General features: G+C 43.5%; 2 protein-coding genes across 8 annotated transcripts in view; one reads left to right on the forward strand and one right to left on the reverse strand.

Moving 5' to 3' along the window:
- SIGIRR (single Ig and TIR domain containing) overlaps positions 1–2,685 on the forward strand; it is a 36,631-nt gene extending 33,946 nt beyond the window's left edge. For all 6 annotated transcript variants that reach the window (XM_082191477.1, XM_082191478.1, XM_082191475.1 and 3 more), the window contains one exon: positions 614–2,685. In XM_082191477.1, the coding sequence (XP_082047603.1) occupies positions 614–807 (194 nt within the window). In that variant the 3' untranslated portion in view covers positions 808–2,685. The remainder of the gene's footprint in view (positions 1–613) is intronic.
- A 1,852-nt stretch (positions 2,686–4,537) lies between these two features.
- The window catches only part of PKP3 (plakophilin 3), a 67,864-nt gene continuing 53,037 nt past the window's right edge, over positions 4,538–19,364 (reverse strand). For both annotated transcript variants that reach the window (XM_082191384.1, XM_082191383.1), the window contains 9 exons: positions 15,294–15,468; positions 14,311–14,428; positions 12,300–12,467; positions 11,298–11,483; positions 10,125–10,278; positions 9,737–9,929; positions 8,922–9,009; positions 6,787–7,982; positions 4,538–6,411 (listed from right to left, as the gene is read on the reverse strand). In XM_082191384.1, the coding sequence (XP_082047510.1) occupies positions 7,947–7,982; positions 8,922–9,009; positions 9,737–9,929; positions 10,125–10,278; positions 11,298–11,483; positions 12,300–12,467; positions 14,311–14,428; positions 15,294–15,468 (1,118 nt within the window). In that variant the 3' untranslated portion in view covers positions 4,538–6,411; positions 6,787–7,946. The remainder of the gene's footprint in view (positions 6,412–6,786; positions 7,983–8,921; positions 9,010–9,736; positions 9,930–10,124; positions 10,279–11,297; positions 11,484–12,299; positions 12,468–14,310; positions 14,429–15,293; positions 15,469–19,364) is intronic.

The raw sequence follows: 19,364 nt of genomic DNA on the forward strand, positions 1-19,364 counted from the left end.
GCCTGAGGAAAAAAAATTTGAACTCTATTTCCCTGTGCCATTACCCCAATCTGTACTGTCTCCTAGTTATAGATCTCCTGCATCTCACGCAACTTGATACTTAAATTGGTTTAATAGTTCTTCCTTCTCTCCGGCTAGCCTTAGCAACTAGTTCTTTGAGGAAGGATAGCAATCTCACTGAAGTACTATTCGCAGAAATGTTGGTGGGAAGCAATGATACTTAAACTGGTGTTTAAATGAGCTTGAACTGTATATATGTCCTCCTTGTAAATACAGTGGTACCTCGGATTAAGTACTTAATTCCTTTCGGAGGTCCGTTCTTAACCTGAAACTGTTCTAAACCTGAAGCACCACTTTAGCTAATGGGGTCTCCTGCTGCTGCTGCGCCTCCGGAGTACGATTTCTGTTCTCAGCCTGAAGCAAAGTTCTTAACCCGAGGTAATATTTCTGGGTTAACGGAGTCTGTAACCTGAAGTGTCTGTAACCCGAGGTACCACTGTACTTGCAGAAAGTATAGTGGCACCAGTCATTTTAAAGCACTGCAACTTGTCTCATTCTGCCTTGCCATCCCTTCCTCTCTGCTAACTGCTACCTTCTCCTTCCCATCCTACAGGTGGCAGGGGGTCCATTTTCAAAGGCGCACCGCCTCCTCCCATTAGTGGCCCTGATGGTCCTCCACTTGGTGCTTTGGAAGAAATACAGCTTGGGGAAAACCAAAGGAGCGAGATTGACATCTCTGATTTGGGATCTCGGAACTATGGAGCAAGGACAGATTTCTACTGCCTGGTGACAGAGGATGATATCTAAGAGATGCTGGAATTTTCCTTGGTGAAACTGATTATCACGATGTGCCTTGACAATGACAATCAGCTTGGGTAGTTTCTCTGATCTGTAACAACCAAATTGAGTGCTGTAGGGCTCTCTCCTGGGCCCCACACTCTTCATAATATTAATCAATTACTTGGCAGAAGGGGTGGAGGGGAATCCTTAGCACATCTATGGAGGACATGGAAATGGGAGGGATCACTAACATCTCAGAAGACAGGAATAAAATTCAACATGATCTCAGTGGGTTGGAAACTAGGTGGATTAACACATGAAATTCAACAGAGACCAATGCAAAATTCAAATGCACATGTTTGGGTGGTGGGAATACCTAGGTTGGCATGGCAATAGTATACGTGCGAAGGATTTTAGCATTGTGTTTGATCACAAGCTGACTATGTATGAGTCAGTGGTGTTAGATGACTGCAAAAACAGACTAATAAGATTTTTTTGCAGCATTACTAGAACCATGATTTCCAAGTCACCAGAAGTGGAACTGTGGCAGTGGACCTGGTTACCTAGAAGGCAGGTGGTTTCCTGCTCTGGAAGAGGCTGGACTTGAATTGATATAGTCCACAGTATGGATATCTAACCTGAGTTCATGTGGGCCCCCACCTAACTGTCTCATCCCCCAACACCTCAGCACTTTGGTGGCAGCAGCAAGAAGAAACAAAATCAAAATTGACAGTGTTTGAACGCGACCAGCTGCATACCTGTGCATGCAGTGTGTGTGCGTGTGCGCACGCATGTGCATACCTGCAGGAGTTAAGGTTAATCAAGAGTAAATGCAGCCTTTGGGCCCAAAATGTTAGCCACTCCTTCTCTACAGTATCCCTTCCAACTCTTTGGTTTTATATCACTTCAGCACTGTAATTGTTGGGGGGGGGAGTTCTGTTAATCCTGAAATGTGCAAGACTTTGTTAGTGCCTTATACTTTGATTATCTTTAGTTTGTATAACTACTCAGGATCAAGGGAAGTTGTTAGGAACGAATGACCCTATTGTATGTTCTTGGGTGAAGATCTTGCACTAGGTCACTATGCTGAGATCCCAACGTCTGTCAGACTCCTTTGTTTTTGCTAACATCTCTGGATAGCCCTTGCTATTTCAGAAATGGGCACTGATGACTGGCCAACATTAAGGTAATAGAACAAAGGAAAATAACAGCAATTTGGCCTGGCACTGCTGAGACCCTGTTGTGGCTGGAAACGTATCAGTCAAAAGCAGTGTAATGGAAGCAATGTCTTGGACAAAACAGATTAGATTAGCCATTTGGTTTCCGAATGAAAATCACATTGACAGCTGCAGCCCTTGGGTAAGTAGCACTTTCTAAGAGCTTTACAGCCTGATCCTAGCCACATTTACTTGGAAAATTTGCCTTAGGTTAGTTACAGTAGTTTGTGAGTACAGCCTTAGCAATACATTGTTGCCACTAAGTGCAGATCAATGCCTAGGATGGAAAGAGAAGGGCTATAATGTTGATGGAACATCTGCCTGAACTTCAAGAAAATCATAGCTTTTGGGGGAGGCAGGATTTGAAAAGTAATGACACTGAAAGTTCAGAATGAAAAGGTCAAGTTTTACTTACGTTCCAGCTAACATATTGTCACAGCAAGTCTTAGAAAAGGTTGGCACATGGTCCTTTGTCCTCTGCTTCTTTGTTTCCTTCTGGCAAAGCTCTGAGTAAGTCGCCCACCAAAAGGCCTAATTGCAATAATGGCACCTCAAAAAGTGTTTCTTAGGCTGTGTTTAGCTACTAATGTTGTTTGCTGCCTAAACAGTTCACTGGGCAGGTGTTCTTGCTTTAAAAAAGATTGTATGCACACCAGAAAGTGGCTAAATAAATAAATATTTTAAGCTAGCTGTTTTGTAGCATAAGTAGTCACTGGGCTGTCAACTTCAGCCTCTAGAAAGCTGATGTCTTCAAGTTAACTGGCATCTAAAGGGTTAAGCCCTGACTTGGGAAAAACTTCTGCATATCAGGGTTGAGTTGTGTCAGGACTAAATGGGCACTACTAACTTGGTCCAGCAGCTAAAAACAATGAAAATGGAATTGACATTCTCATGGTCTTTATACGCACCAAAATTTCTTCCCAACCATGAACACTAGCACTGTCTAGTGCATTGGTGCTTAATCTTGAGGCCAAACTGGAAATATCACTTTATCTGGATACAATTCCTCTGAATGTGCTAATGACTGTTGCCCCTCGCTTTCCTCCAGCCACAAAGAGGTCTAGTTTAGTGAACATCTGCATGGGGACTCCTCTTGCTTCCAGTTCAGCTCTTTAGGTCACAGTGAAAGTGGTAGTTGTGTCCTGAGAAAAGAAATACAATGCACCATAAGGCTGCTGATAACACTTTGTTTGCACGGCTCCTAGGTTACACAGATGAACAGGACTGCCCCGCATAGGTTGAAGGCTCATAAGCATTATCTAACTGAAGGCATTAGATGTATTCATGAACGTGTTTGGTCACGGAAGAAAGGCATACGCACTAGTCATATTTAATGGGATAGTAACTAGGAGACAGGAGATTCCTTTCAAAATCATTAGCTAGCAGGAGAGGAAACCTCTTCAGTTACACTCTAATCAGCACACGTCTGAAATACTGCTTTCATTTTTAAGGGCTTTTCTGAGGTTAGTTTTTTAAAGTTTTTTTCATTTTGCTATATTTGTGCTAGTCCCAATTTAGTGCCAGAAGCATGATATTTTGTTTGCATGCAAAAAATAAAATAAAATGGTATTTTTGAGGGCTGGGGATTTTGGTGTACGTTGCCTAATAATAATAATAATGCATTAGATAACTTAATGCTGTTAAAAGCATTAGTTACCAATGTGAAAGCTGGCAAAGAGGTGGCACTATTTCATAGTGTTTTTATAGTTATAAGTTGACAACAAAGCAAGTGTCAAAAGAATTTGAAGAGCGTTTTACTAAGAACATTTTAAAAATCTAAAACTTAAATACATAAGAAGCAGGAAACCAGCCAATGAGGCAGTTGTATCTGTAGACAACTATGGAGTGGTAAGATTGCTAAAGAGGGGGAGAGAGAAATTGTAGAAAAGTATAATCCTTTGCATTGAACTAAACTACTTTTTATTCATGCGGCGTAAGGTATGAGGGCTAAAATTAACAATCCCTCATATACAGTTGAAATGCACCCAAGATGCATTAAATAATAAAAATATGCAATCTATCACTATAACTGGGCTAACTAAAGGATAGCCAGTCCATGTGTGTGTGTGTGTGTGTAGGGAAGCCCTTTTAAAAGATATCTTCCAGTAAAATCATGAAAAGGATGTTAAATAGAGAATTGTTACAGCTACTGAAGACAAGCCTTTTTGAGGAATAGTCAGCATGGTTTCTGAATGCAAAAAAGTCCTGTATCATAAGTCTTTTGTAGTTCTTTGAGCATGCCAGCTGCCATTTTCTATGTGGATACAGGTAATCCTCTGGGCATTTTCAGTTTTTCAAGGTGTTACATATTCTCTCCATGATAGATATTCATTACAGTTGTGCCTTCCCTCAAAGAATTCTGGGAATTGTATTTTGGCGATGGTGTTGAGGATTCTGTTCTAGAGCCTTTCTCCAGTTCATGGAATCACAGTTCCCAGAGTTCTCCGGAGACAGAATGGTAAGCCCGAGTGGTAAACTCAAAGTATACATGCCACTGACACATGTAGAATATAGCATAACAAGAAAAAGTAACAGCAATAAATGGTCAAAGTCTTTATTTATTTAGCAACATCAGTGAGTCTGCTCAGAATTAGAGAGCATGCACTGAGCATGCTCAAAAGTGTGCAAAAGATTGTCAGATTCAGAGGAAGACCAGGTTCTTAATAGTTGTACAGGAAACAGAATTTTTGCAGGTGCAACATGTCTGTCATACAGGGGTGAGAAACGCTGTACTGGATGGAATTCCTTCTATACTGCACCACTGAGGCTGATCACCTGATGGGTCAGTAAGCTGTCTTGCCAGTTGTGGTATATTTTTCTCTAGCAGAAGCACTGAAGACCTAGTCCTTTCACCCACATGTTCTTTGATGTAGCATTTAACATGCCTATCTTTCAGTGCTCCAGGTTCTCATAAAACAAACAAAAATATTTCAATATTATATATTTCTGTTTCAGAAGTTAGAGAAGAGCCTAAGAGCTCATTTAGTTCCTAAGAGATAATCCGAGGGTATAGTTATTACTTGCCATGTTTATTACAATTTAAACTTTAACCAGGTGTATTTTACCAGCAAATGGGCCAAAGGCTGTGGCCATCTTCACAAAATGACTTGTCTTCCCACTTTTCTCTTTGTGTTCATGGCTAAGGTTTTCAATCCTGCATCCAGGCTTCTCATTTGACAAAATAGGGATGATTGTGCCTCTTTGTGGAGAGCAGAGGCAGGTCTTTGGCGAACAACATTAGTAGAAGCAGCAGACTGGCAAATTAGCAAGTTTTAATTACCTGCTTAACTTGCTGAGCTATGTGCATTTGTTGATACTTTTGGCTCCTCCCCTCTCCCATACAGTTGTTAAGAGATAACAGCTCTACTTCTATGCTTGAGTGTACGTGTTCCAAAGGGATAGTTCTACAATAACATCCATCCTTACTTGGAAATTAGGGGAGCTGTTTCCTCAATGTTTATATACAGATGATCACCTCTGAAAATAGGAAGAGTGTCAGATGTTGGAGGAACTGATGAGTGGTGCATCACTATGCACCGTGCAAAGGTAGCTATTTTACTAAAACAAAATGCCAGCTGCTTAATTCACTTTCTTAAGGTGACTTCAGCTTTTCAGTTGCACAGTTGTGATTTCCAAGGAAGCATACATAATGCTGTCAAAGTTAATGAGTTGTTAAAAGCAGCAATTTTACAAGATAATAGCCTATCCACTATACTGAGTAAAAACAAAAGCATTTATACAGTATGTACAGGAGAAACTTATTCCCTCTTATTGCCCCTCGAGTCCATCTTGGCATCCCGTTGTGGCTGAGCAGAGTCTGGTCTCATATCTATGCCGGGTACAAATTTTAACAATTACAGCAAGAACGTCAGAGAGATGATGCTGGGGTAGTTACTTTCCTCCCAAATACTGAAATCAGCTGCCATTCCAACAGCAGCTTGTCTCTTAAAGTAAATGAACATGGCTAAATTAGGCCAAGTATTTTAATAGGTCTACTCTTGAGTAAAAATTAGTTGAATACCACCCATAGTATTTGCATGACTCACTTTGATAATGACAACTATCAAGAGCTGCTGCTGGTTTATGTGAAAGGTAGTGCAGTTAACAGCACAACTACTCCAATAAGGGAAACCTTCTCAATCAATGGCTTTCAGTTAGGCAGTGAAAAAAGCCTGTCAGATTGGTGGACATAGCATGTAGTGGGACTAGTACTAGATCCTACAGCCTCCAGCTTCCCCATTGGCCTAAACAGGTACCAGATGACAGCATAACCAATGTTTGTCTGCCATCACAGCCTCTGTAGTAACTTCCCCTTTAGCCAACATTCTGATAGGACATTCCAGTAATCTGCCATTTGACTGCAGGAAGGATATACCCCTGAGTGAAAGCTACTGTGAATTAGTTGTTATGTAACCTGCTTCAGGGGACGCGGGTGGCGCTGTGGGTAAAAGCCTCAGCGCCTAGGGCTTGCCGATCGAAAGATCGGCAGTTCGAATCCCCGCGGCGGGGTGCGCTCCCGCTGCTCGGTCCCAGCGCCTGCCAACCTAGCAGTTCGAAAGCACCCCCGGGTGCAAGTAGATAAATAGGTTCCGCTTACCAGCGGGAAGGTAAACGGCGTTCCGTGTGCTGCGCTGGCTCGCCAGATGCAGCTTTGTCACGCTGGCCACGTGACCCGGAAGTGTCTCCGGACAGCGCTGGCCCCCGGCCTCTTGAGTGAGATGGGCGCACAAACCCCAGAGTCTGTCAAGACTGGCCCGTTCGGGCAGGGGTACCTTTACCTTTACCTAACCTGCTTCATATAGAATACTGGCACACAAAAGACAGCTTAATTTTACTAAAACTTTAATCTGGTCATCTTGTGCCTTAACATATTCTATCCCAGCCATTGTTGGCTCATTTGACAGGGTCCTGGCACTTTAAATCAAGGCTGTTGGTTTTACCCTATAATCAAATACAGTTCAGTGGGCCAGTACCTGGCACTTTATAGCCACCAAGGCATTCCTGCCAGCATAGAGCCAAAGTAACATTTTGCACAAACCACAGCAAAGCTGGCCAGAGACCAGCCCAAGGACCTCTTTTCCCCCAGCAGGTTCTAAGCCAGCCAGCACCCTTTTTGCATAATCCCACCCACCTCTTACTTTACCAGCGCTATCACCCAAACAGAAACGGTACACATATACAGTGTGTGTAGCTTCAGAAAATCCTGTCTTCAGGATTCCTGCTATTGACCATACAAACTAATTAAAATGAAAGGATCCGCCACCCAATTCCACCATAAAACTATATGCCAAAGCATTCTTGCCCTACTTTTTGGGCAGTGCTAACTTTAAACATTGCATTTATCCCTCAAAATTCCATTAACAGGTTCAATACCACCAGAAACAAGTGGTTTTCTGGTGTCATATGTGTAGAGCTTATAGTTTTCATTAAAATTGATCCATGCCACTTTAAAAGTGAAAAGGAAGCCCATCATTTTAGGGGTTCAGAGAAGATGGTGGGGAGTGACCTACAAACAGTAAGACTTTTAGGAGGGAGAAGGAAGGCCCCTCAGCATCCTTCCCAAGACTGGAGGTCCTGCTATGACATGAGTGTTCGTGAATTTCAAATAATGACGGGGGATCCAAGGGCATCCAGTACAAGATGTGAAGGAGAAGGAGAGTCCTGAGAATTTGCCTGGATGCTGACTCACGTCTTTACAGTTAAGATTTGTTTTTATGGAGATAAGATGGCCAGCAGAAGATGATGAGTTTCCAGCAGGCTTGAAAAAGAAACACTAATGAATAATTAAAAAATAAGGCACACCAGCCAAATTGGCCTGAGATCTATAAAAAGGAGGGAAGCTGCAGAGGGCAAGCTTCATGCAGCGGCGCCACAGTCCATGATGGTGATTCACGTACAAATTTCATGATGAGTTAGGGCTGGACAGTCCATTTCTGCATTCCCTTTTCTTTACAGGCCAACAAAGTCTTCTTTTCGATAGCCCTTCTGTAAAACACAGAAGAAGAAAAATATCACAAGGGCACATCATTCCACCCACCCACTGCCCTATTGATATAAGACCCAAGATGGCACAGATTCTCAAAAGAACTGCAAATCTAGAATTCATATCTGTGACACTGCAGAAGAGAATGACCTGCAGCAGGGGGTGCCCCTTCCTCATAAGAGAAGTTTGTACCTGATGGCTGAAATGGAAGCCCCCCACCATGGGAAGTAAGGGTGATGTGTTATGTTCTATTAGTGTGCTAAAATGTTCAAACATTTAAAATAAGGGGGAGCCCTAAAAACAAGTGGCACTTACCAAGCCCTTGGAGGACACACATTCCCGACACCTTAGATAAGTGCCATGATTCCTGGACTAAAACTATAGGTTATTGATCTATTTGGGGCAATATCCTCAGCTAAGGCCAAAATGGCAGCTGAACAAACAGCACATCTCTGTCACTTTCCTATTCAGTACTATAGGGCTAAACCCAAAGCACAGCAGGTACCCACTAAGCATCCCTTGTTAAAGTTAGATGCAAAAGGGTATAGGGTGGGCTCCCATACTGTTAATAGTGGTTCAAAATAGGGGCGTAGAGCAGGTATATGTTTTCTTATGCCTCCATGACAAACTATACTTACTGAAATTCATTCTTCCAGAAAACTACTAATAATACAGGTGTGCTGGCCTTTGTAGCTGATCATATCTAGAAGATACCTCTTCTCCCTCTTCTAGAATCAGAAATCTACTCATGCATATTGCAGCACAGGCACCCTATGAAGTCATTTCTCTTGTGATGTGTTATGTCCAGGAGTGCAAGCTTTCACACTGCAGGACTTGAAGGAGCAACCATACTTCCCCCTCTAGACTGGGCAGGAAGTCAGTTCTTCTCCTGTAAGCTCACTGAGGAGTGGAGAGAGAGCAATTGGGAGGAAGGAACATACCGTCTTATAGTCCCGATGAAGCTTGCTGTACTGCCACATGTTGGTCAGGAGGCTGGAAGCAGCTCTCGACGACTTCTCACTGTCTGAGCTGGAGAATAAAGACAGACACAACACACTGCAAGTGCACTTTAAGACACAGACTCTCTTCCTTCATAAACTATTGGTGGATTTTATACTAGGTTACATCATGTCTATTAGTGAACCACTGAGAATTAAGGTAGCAAACCTTAGACACATAGTAAGGAATTCCACATAACGCTAAGTGGGGTATGGACACAAGGAACAAGGTCTGCTTGTGCAGTGGGATTTAGCTACTCTCCCCCCCCCCTTGTGCCCCCCTGAACCTGTTCTGGGGGGCTCCCCCCATCTTCCAGAACAAATTTAAGGGCATAGAGGAAGAGAGGGGGGAGAACTCAGATGAATTCCTCCCACGTGCTTATGACTAAGCTCTACTAAATTCAGTGATACATCCAATAGGCTTGGGCTACATTTCTGAGTCGGTCACAACTGGACCTAATGGTCAGGGGTCTCTTTACATTTACCTTTACACTTCTGGAAGAAAATGGGTCTGTCTTAACAAATGGGCATGGTCTGTAGGAACAGACTCACAGCTTTGCAAATCCACAAACACTCCCCTTAATAGAAATTTAGACAGGAGGACATACTGTTTAGCAGCAGGTGGACTAATTCCACACCCTTGCAATTGGTATAAAGCAGCCAGATGGCCTAAAATGTGACTGAATATGGAGTTCTTGGAATTCAACTGGTGGTTTCAGCATATGGAATTGGAGGAGGAATCCCCAGGTCTTCCCCACCTGTCCCTTTTCTTCTTGATGTAGAATAGCTTCCGCAGGCCATCGAAGTAGACAATGTCACGTGCAGCAACAGGGCTTTCCACAACCAAGTTGTTCAGCACAGCAATAATGTTGACAACCACGTCTGTTGGAGGCCACTTCTCTCCAGAGCTGCCTGGAAGCTTCTCGATCAAATGACTCACCACCTTGGTTGCTGCAAATCAAAAACAAAACTGATCAGTGATGCAGGTGACTACAGGTGAAGCCCCAAGGAATGGGACACGCCCCAGAAACACTGTGTGGATGGAGTAGGCAAGGTCATTCTGCATGGAGGACAGCGCCTCCCAGCTTTCTTCCAGGTCCTGGAATGGTGACCTTTGCTATATTTTCCAATTGGAATGACACTCACACATCTCATCCTTATTGCGCGCATTCCGGGAGAGATTCCGAATAAGTCCCGTCAGTGAACGAAGTTGGTGATGGTCAGCTGTGCGGACTCTGTCCAGCACTGGGTTGAGGATCCTCTCTTGTTCCAAAGCCACTCTGCTGAGGACACCAGCCCACTACAGTGAAACAGGAGCCAGCAAGAGGATGAGTTGTCAGCCAAGTCAATAAAGCATCTGAGCTCAAGTTGCAGATGTGGGGAGAGAGATTCCCACATCCCCTCTGCTTATTGCTGTAACATTGTTTATCAAAAACCCTTGTGTTTAAGATGACTCCATGGCAGGTTTGCACAGTAATTTAGTGCTACAGCACAGAAAGCATCAGGCTATTCTTCAGGGGTAAGGGGGAAAGAGGACAGGAAGCTTTCTTCCCACCTGTGAATTGGGGAGAGCTGGTTATGACAAATGACAGAACTGGCGCTGATATTTGGCTATTCCTTCTCCTTCAAAGTACACTTCCAAAACTATTTAAATATTTTCACTGGCCTACATTAGGGATTCTTAACCAAAGGTCCATGGATGGGCTTCAGGAAGTCTGTGAACAAAGGGAGGGGGGAAACCCTCCATTGCAACAAACGTTTGTGTGCATGTGTGCGTGTTTATGTGCATTTTTCTGGGAAGGAAGTCTATAGCTTTCATTAAATCCTCAAAAGGGTCTGTGGGCCAAAACAGGTTAAGAACTATTGACCTATATACCTACAACAAGTATTGGGACACTGCAAACAGAGAAGTCCGTCTGGCCTTCCCCTTCATCTACTCCCAGTGCTGTGTGATCTATTGGTTCTTAGTCTTTTCTGTCCTAGCCATGTTTGGATTCAAGCAGGAAAGGGAGGCCTTGTCATCTCTTTTCAAATTTTGCACAAGCCACCTATGAATGCCTTTCTTCTCATCATCTGTGACATGGAGGGTGAATTCTCACTGCAGTGCCTGTTCTAAGGAAGGTAAGGCAGGCACAGCCTGCAAGGGAAGTTCCTTCACAGGCACCTTCTCTTCATGTTTGCAATCTTAAAAAAACAACCCTCTAAGTGATAGACTGAGAACACATTGTGAGCCGCATTCACCCTGCTTAATTTCACACCATTTTATCCCAGTGTACCCAACAAGACTCTTGGTGGGATGTTTCAAGCTGTTAACCTTACCCTCCGGTCTCCTGCTGTGATGTTCTGAAGAGCCCCAGAGGCTGCCTCCGTGGTGTGCTTGTTTAGCTCACATCTCTGTAGCAGCCTGTTGTACACTCCTATAATTTGAGGGTTCCACAGCCACTCCATCCCTTTGGGATCCTTAGAGACCTCTGTGAAAGTCACAATGTCTGAGTTCATGTGGAGCTTGGGAGGGAAAGAGAGAGAATGTTCAATGACCATTCTATGGGGGTCTAGAGAACCGTTTTCTACCATATCACCCACTTCATACCTCGCCCAGACCTCAGCTCATGCACTGTTTCCATCATGGCTGTCATCGATTTCTATGGACAAAGCTTCTCATGCCTTAAATCCACTTCAATTTCTTTTGGGATCTTACTCGCTTCTTAATTGCTTCTCATGTGTTCACTTCACTGTATCATTAATTCCCAGCATTCAATGTGAAAATACTGGGAGGAGCTTACACCTCCACTGATAACGCTCTGGATCTCCTTGGGGATGTTACCCTCACACCCTGAAAAGCAACTTCTATTCTAGTGCTTAGATCAAGCAACAGGCATGATGAGGATCAAGGCAACAACCACTGATCTGAAAGTTCTTCCCACTCATCTCAGAAATTGGGGGTTTCATTGTAGTTACTCAGAACCAAGCAAAATGTCTTCACATTTTCAGGGATACTTTAACAAACTTACTTCATATTCTGAGGATGGGGGATGAGCGCCAACAATAAAAACACATGTTTGGGCAGAGCCCCGGCACAAATTAAGCTATGCAGACTTCAGATGCACAGACCCCTTCATAGGCTCACTTCACCATCTCTTAACATAAGAACAATAACAATTTATTATTTATACCCTGCCCATCTGACTGGGTTTCCTCAGCCACTCTGAGCAGCTCCCAACCGAATATTAAAAAGACAATGCAGCAATTCCTTACCTTATGCAACATTTGCTGCCAGGCCCTTCTTTCTATCCCCCATAATAACACCATTTGCCCTCTCACCTCTCGAGCTCTCCTGCCCTGTGGGCTGAAGCATCCAACCAGCTCGCTAGTCATGTTTGGCCCCTCGCCCCTCCTTTGGCCTTCCAGTCTCTGGAGTGCAGAAGGAGGCATCTCATCATAGAGACGGTAGGAGAGGTTGCGCAGTACACAGACAGCATTCTCTACACTCTGTAGGGACAACAAAAGCGGGGGGTGCTTTTAAACGAACCATTTACAGGAAATTTTCCAATGCAAAGTATTTCTTTTTCTTTCTTTTGGCAAGCCCTTAAGGAATTATGTTTTTAAGTGGTTGCTGTGGATTGTATTATAAGATGCTGTTCTGTGTAGATTTCAGTATTTTATGTATTTTTGTTTGTGTTTGATTCTTCTCGTCAGCTGCCTCAGGCAAATATTTGGAGAAGCCCCAAATGTAAAATATTATGCATACACACACACATAATTTATATTTTGCCTTTCCAGTTTTTTACTGGAAGCAACTTATAAGAAGACTCCTCCCTGGCTTTGGAGTCAGGATAAGGGATATGGGCTACATCTGTGCTTGGAGACATCTGCACTCCACTTCTGCCAAGAATGAGAAAGGCTAGGAATGGAGATTCCCAGGCAGCTCTGACCCAAGGAGCAACCAAGCATATTTGATTGTATTGAACCAGTGCAGCCCAGGCACAGAAAAATGCATTATTTCACAGTCTACAGAAAACTTAGATTATTTTACTTAGTTGTCTAGAAACAGTCAAATTCAAGTCTTTTTAAACTCACAAATCACATTTTAGCTGACTTGTTTGCTGCAGATACCCTGAATTTTAATGGAATAATTCAATATACTCTTATCTGACCACTTACAAGCTAATACGACTTTTATTCTTTCTTGTATTTTATGTTGCCCTTCCTCCAAGGTGCTCATTATAGCATACATGGTCTTCTGTGATGTAGGTTAGCCAAGTATCAGTGCTTGGCTGAAGATCATCCTGCGAGTTTCATTGCTAAGGGCAGATCTGAACCAAGGACATTCGAGCCCTAGTCTGATGCTCTGTTCACTACACTACATGAATAAGGGTTGCTTTACACTTTCCATTTTTGGGTGTACACCAAAAATTCCATATGTATGTCTAAACTGAAAAGTGTAAAAAACACATTTAACACAGACACACACACACGCCTTGTGATTGGCTGTAGCACCAATCTGAGTGTACACTTGTTGGCAGACCTTGCTTTGTCTACGTGTAATGTGTGAAGTGGCTTGCCGTGTCTTTGGACAGCTTCCCAAAGCCTGTCTGAAAAGCTCATGTCAGGAAAAGTAACAAAGGAAGTTTTGACTTATGGCAAGGGTGGAGAACCTTGGGTCCTCCAGAAGTTGCTGAACTACAACTCCCACCAGCCCTAGCAAGCAAGGCCAGCGGGCCAGTGATGATGACAGCTGTTATACAGTAATATATGGGGGGAGGGGGCAAAGGTTCTCCCCACCGACTTAGGGGGAGGTCTCCTACTTGAGGCAGACTATCAACCTACTCTTGGCTCTCTCAGAGAAAACATGCATGAGGCAGTCATACCAGAGAATAATACTCTGAAAGCCAGCAGCATCCTTAGATAATTGATGTATGTTTTGCCCTTCCTGTATTATGATTAAGATGGCTTAAGAAACAGATGCCTTCTGCATGCTCTCTTTAAAAACAGAGTAATTTCCAAAACAGAATTACTCTTGACTAGAACATGAGCCGGGATCTAGAAGTCTGCTGCTTCTCTGCCATCACCTGACAAGAACAGATCTGGTGGATGTAAGGAACAAAAGCATCGCCCAGCTTGGTACAGAAGAATGAAACTACAACCTCGGCTTAAGAAGATGGCCCTCAATGATTTAGGGAGAAATCATTCCACATCACAATTGTTTACATGTACAAGAATAACCACAGAGAACTTGGCCTTGGAATAAAGATCTCTTGGCCTTGTGTAGATAATGGTTCAGCCACAGCCGCAGCACATTACAAGGCAACCAGCTAACAAGGGGAGGACTCACCTTGTCCTCTGACTTCCCTACTTCTAGTGAGCTATTAATGTAATTGACCATGGAGTCTACCAGCCCATGGCATTCACGCATTTTCTGACGAGTTTGCTGGCTGGCAGAGCTAAGATTCCTAGAAGGGAAACACAAAAGCATGTCATCACAAGGAATAATATTCCTGTCACCTGAGACCTGCCATCACATCTTAAAAGGTCAAACTAATTAATATACTAAATACAGAAAGGAGGAGATTCTGCCAGGTACATATCAGAGGGAAGCAGCATCTCTCGGGTAAATTATTCTGCTTGACCTGGCAGCTGCATATATATAAGGCAGAGAAAGAACATGATCTTGACAATGGAACCCCAAAAGTAGACTACAGACCTAACCCTACTTACCTGAGAGCAAGGCCTGTTGAATTCAATAGAAATTGTCTCTGAGTAAACATAGTTAGGACTGCACTTTGAGTCTCACTGTCAGGGGCAGCCAAATGAGATCCATGCAAAGAGAAATGGGCAGGGCTGCACTGTCAGTCAAACTGGCCCATTTTACAATCCACGACAGAGCCCCATAAGCTATTCATAGACACCGCTAATAAGTGTGACGTTCTTGGCTTTAAAAATCAAAAGTGCCGTTTCATTGTGTGCATTGTTTAACAGTTAAACATTGCTTAACTGAAGTGCATTGTTTAACAGTCCCCTCCCAACCCCTTGCTTCTGTCCTGGATGGTGCACCAATTGATTGTTCATGCCATCTTAGTCAGCAGCAATGTACTAAGAGAAGGGCAGAGTGCGAATGGCAACATTGGTGCCAGCTATGGACCACTTTGACCTGCCATGGAAGCTTTTACAGTGTAAAAGCAGTGCTGCGTCTGTTTCTTTAATATTGCTTCACCAAGGATATTGAAATATTGCCACATCATGCATAGCTTTCCCAAGTTGGTCTTATAAGGATCCAACAGCCATGGAATATGTCTTTCCTTTAGTAAGGAGAAATACCTGAGGAAGCCAGTTGCATTGTAGAAGATTTCTGCCTCTGAGGCATTTTGCTGGATAAGAGCAGCATTGCCTGTCCCAGACAGGGGAATCAAGACCAGGTCTGTGAGCTTCTCCAGGGTGTCACGGGCCAGGCGGTCCTTGAGGTTATCGCTGGAAGACAGATTCCAGAGGATTCCTGCAGAGCAATGAGACAAGCATGTGTAAGGAAACTTCACTACAGAAACCACTGCTCCACAAGATGGGGAAACTCACAGCTTCCTGAGGAACTAAGCAGGAAGTAGTGTGGTTTTTTTCATGCCTAGGTGGCTCCCATGTCCTATTAAATCATCATCACTGTGCAAAATGCTTCACAGTCTTTACACACTTGTCGTCAGGATAAACCTGCATGTTAGGCCACTCATACTTTAGATTCACAGATAAGCAACTGAGGCCCAGTTTACAGGAACATTTCCTGACGTGTGCCAGCAAAACAGCAGGTTGCAGAGATCAGTCCTATGAAGGCCCTGACATCCCTTGACTTGGCCTGCTATTTCCTAGGACAACCCAGACCTAAAAGGTGTTTCAAAGCATTCCCACAAATACAGTGGTACCTTGGCTTAAGTACTTAATTGGTTCCGGAGGTCTGTTCTTAACCTGAAATTGTTCTTAATCTGAAGCACCACTTTAGCTAATGGGGCCTCCTGCTGCCGCTGTGCCACCGGAGCACAATTTCTGTTCTCATCCTGAAGCAAAGTTCTTAACCTGAAGCACTATTTCTGGGGTAGTGGAGTATGTAACCTGAAGCGTATGTAACCTGAAGCATATGTAACCCGAGGTACCACTGTACTTGTCAAGTGGAAACATGGCAATCTGCCACAGTGGCTTCCCCTGGCACAGGGCAACTTTCTCAAGGTCACCCAGCACACCTATTCTCTGAACAGGGCTGTGAAACAAGGTACCTCAAGCCCCAGGCCCTTATTTTCTTCAGTTCTTCATAAAGGGAAGAACTGTAGCTCAGTGACAGAGCATCTGCTTTGCATGCAGAAAGGTCCCAGGGTTCAGTCCCCAGCATCTCCAGGTAGGGCTGGAAATCTCCCCCATATGAAACCCTTGGGAGCTGCTGCCAGTCAGTGAAGACAACACTGAGCTATACAGACCAGTGTTCTGACTTGATATAAGGCAGCTTGCTAGATGTTCCTTTCCTATGAATAGCACATGGCTTGCTATCTGCTGAATGGTTTTACTGGAACTCATCATACTTCATTTGATTTGGGGTTCTATGTACAGTGGTACCTCAGGTTACATACACTTCAGGTTACATACGCTTCAGGTTACATACTCCACTAACCCAGAAATAGTACTTTGCTTTAGGATGCGAACAGAAATCATGCTTCGGCGGCGCGGCAGCAGCAGGAGGCCCCATGAGCTAAAGTGGTACCTCAGGTTAACAACAATTTCAGGTTAAGAACGGACCTCCGGAACGAATTAAGTACTTAACCCGAGGTACCACTGTATAGGGTGTTTCCTTGAAGTTGGTCATGACATCTCCAAACAGCTATCCCTTTAAACATTAAGAGTAGCTAGGAAGCAGCCTCCCACACTATGCTATTTAAAGTACAGTTGAAGTGAATTGGAAAATCAATGTAAAAAAGCAAATATCAATCAACCATGTTCAAAACCTTCTTATAAACCCTGCAAAGCAATTAACCAGTTCCAAAGGGATAAAATAACAAAGCACTGAAAATCCAAGTATCTGCTCTGCAAATTTTGCAAGAAGCAATTTCAAAAGAATAGCTATATTTGCCACTCAGTTGTATGCTTTTGTTCAATGGGCAAGGTGGCCTCAGGATTCCAATATACAAACACAAAACTCTTTGGACTGATATCCTGGAATAAGTAAGAAGACGTTACTTTCCTATTTATCAAATGAAACTAAGAAAATTTTCTATCTACATTAGTATTGTGAAAATGATGTACCACATGATGCTGTGGTTGTTTAAATATATAAAATGATGGGTGGGTTGTTGTTTTTTTTAAAAGAGTAGATCTATTTGCTCCAGCACATTTTCAAAGCTCAAATCCACAACTACAGAAATTTCAAAATGAACAAAAATGCACCGTTCAAAAAGGGGGACATATTCTGATCTCCTTGTGGTGGCAGCACTTCCTTCTATTCATATGGTTTCCAAGGGTATACCTAATTATTTTGGAACGGGTGCTTGAAGTGTTGATTCCTTGTGGCAAATGGATCATTTGAAGGTTCCATCCCAGTACAAATATTAACATGTGTGTGTGTGTGTAAGATAACTGCTAATTTCAGTGGGGCCACCATAGATGAAAATATTAGAATGTTGAACTGTTATCTCTGTTATCTGCTAACCACGCAAATCAGCCTGAGTGACAGGATGAGACCAAACAGCAGCCCCAGCAACTCCTCCAAGAAATGACAGCAAGAGAAAGATGCAGACAGACGCCATGTAGAAACTTGTATGGATCCAAGCCCTGTAAGACTGTCAACATTACTGGGATGCTTTACTACAAAGACAAGAATGGTTGAGTCACACGAACTTGTTGGAGCAAGACAGCCCTGCAGGCTCTGCCATGTGTCAATCGTGTTCTTCCAGGAACTCATCTAACCTCTTCCCTGTTGCAGTTCCTCAAACCTGAGATCTTTCCTGCAGTACTGACAGGATAATGTTTCACTTGCTCAGCTTTGTCCAGACCAGCTTGCTCTTTTTTCTTTACCTCTACTGGGACGCTCTACATCAACAAACAGACCAGATCCTCAGCCAGGGCCAGCGCCATCTTTTGGAGGGGAGTGCTGGGCCATCTGCCCTCAGTGCCCCCCAGCACAAACCAGCCCCCCAATACCCACCATCACTTAGTTCCTTGGGCTGCAACCACTGGGCTCCCTCTTCCCCTAGCTCTGACATGGGCTCATCAGCCACTGCTCCGATTGGGTAAGCTGAATGGCAAATGCAACCATGAGCTCCCCCCTTGAATTCACAGGTGAGTAGGGTTACTCTATGCCAACACTGGCAGGAGGACTGTAAAGGGCTGAATCAGAGCAGCCACCAGGCTCCCAGCACATTAAGGTGCTGCTGAGATAAGGGGCAGGGCAAGAAAAGTGTCAGTGCTGGTGTGCATGGACCCCTGGTTCCACTATGTTAGTAGGATCAACAGATATTCTGGATACAATTTTCAAGGAAGCAGAACACACACACACACATATTAAAATATGCCCCAGAGAAAAAAAATGCATAGTCATTTTGAGAAACAGAGTAACACAATAGGCAATGGGGAGAAATCAAAATTTTACTGGGGAAGCTCTATTTAATGGAGAAACGAGATAAATCAGGATAAGAGAGAGCTTGGTTCTCACAGAGTTTGCATTGCTGTGGAAGCAGAGTAGGAATGAGAGTTCAGCCCACAAGAGTGCTTCCAAGAGCCAATATTCATTCACACATGAAACAAAGCTAACTGTGTACACCTCATGTTGGGATTGGATGGGGAGCACTAAGGCATAAACCAGGGGAAAAGATGTTGCAGTTCTGGAGGAAGAAATCTGTATACAGATTTTAGTATGAAAGGGCTAGGTAAGTAACTGGGTGAGAGAAGATAAAGAAGATGAGGGAGGAAATTCCCATAAAAGAGTGAGTGGCAGGCATGATAAAAGGAGTGTTTTAACCTGCTTCAGGAGAAAACTAAAGGCATGGTGCAGATTTGGATGGGATTTATCCAGACTGAGATTGTGCACTGGTGATGATGAAGGATTTGGATTATAGGGAAGGGAACTATTACATAAAAGCTAGCAAAGTGGACAAGTTTGTCTGATTTAGAAAGTGAGCCTTGCACAGCACAGCAATTCACCCTGTCCGACTGGGACAAGTGGAACAACAAATCAATAAATGCATCAGTGCTATGTTTGCTTTAAATGTTTTCAGATTACTGATTTGCCTATGACATGTCTCAGTAGGATACCCTGTATACAGGAAAGGTAAGGAAACATGCCCACAAAACATATTATAAATTTTGTCATGTGGGTTGCAAAAAGTGGGAGATCAGCATGTGTGCGCACACACACACACACAC

The sequence above is a fragment of the Podarcis vaucheri genome (assembly GCF_965113315.1).
Source record: "Podarcis vaucheri genome assembly, chromosome: 1".
Classification (NCBI taxonomy): Eukaryota; Metazoa; Chordata; class Lepidosauria; order Squamata; family Lacertidae; genus Podarcis; species Podarcis vaucheri.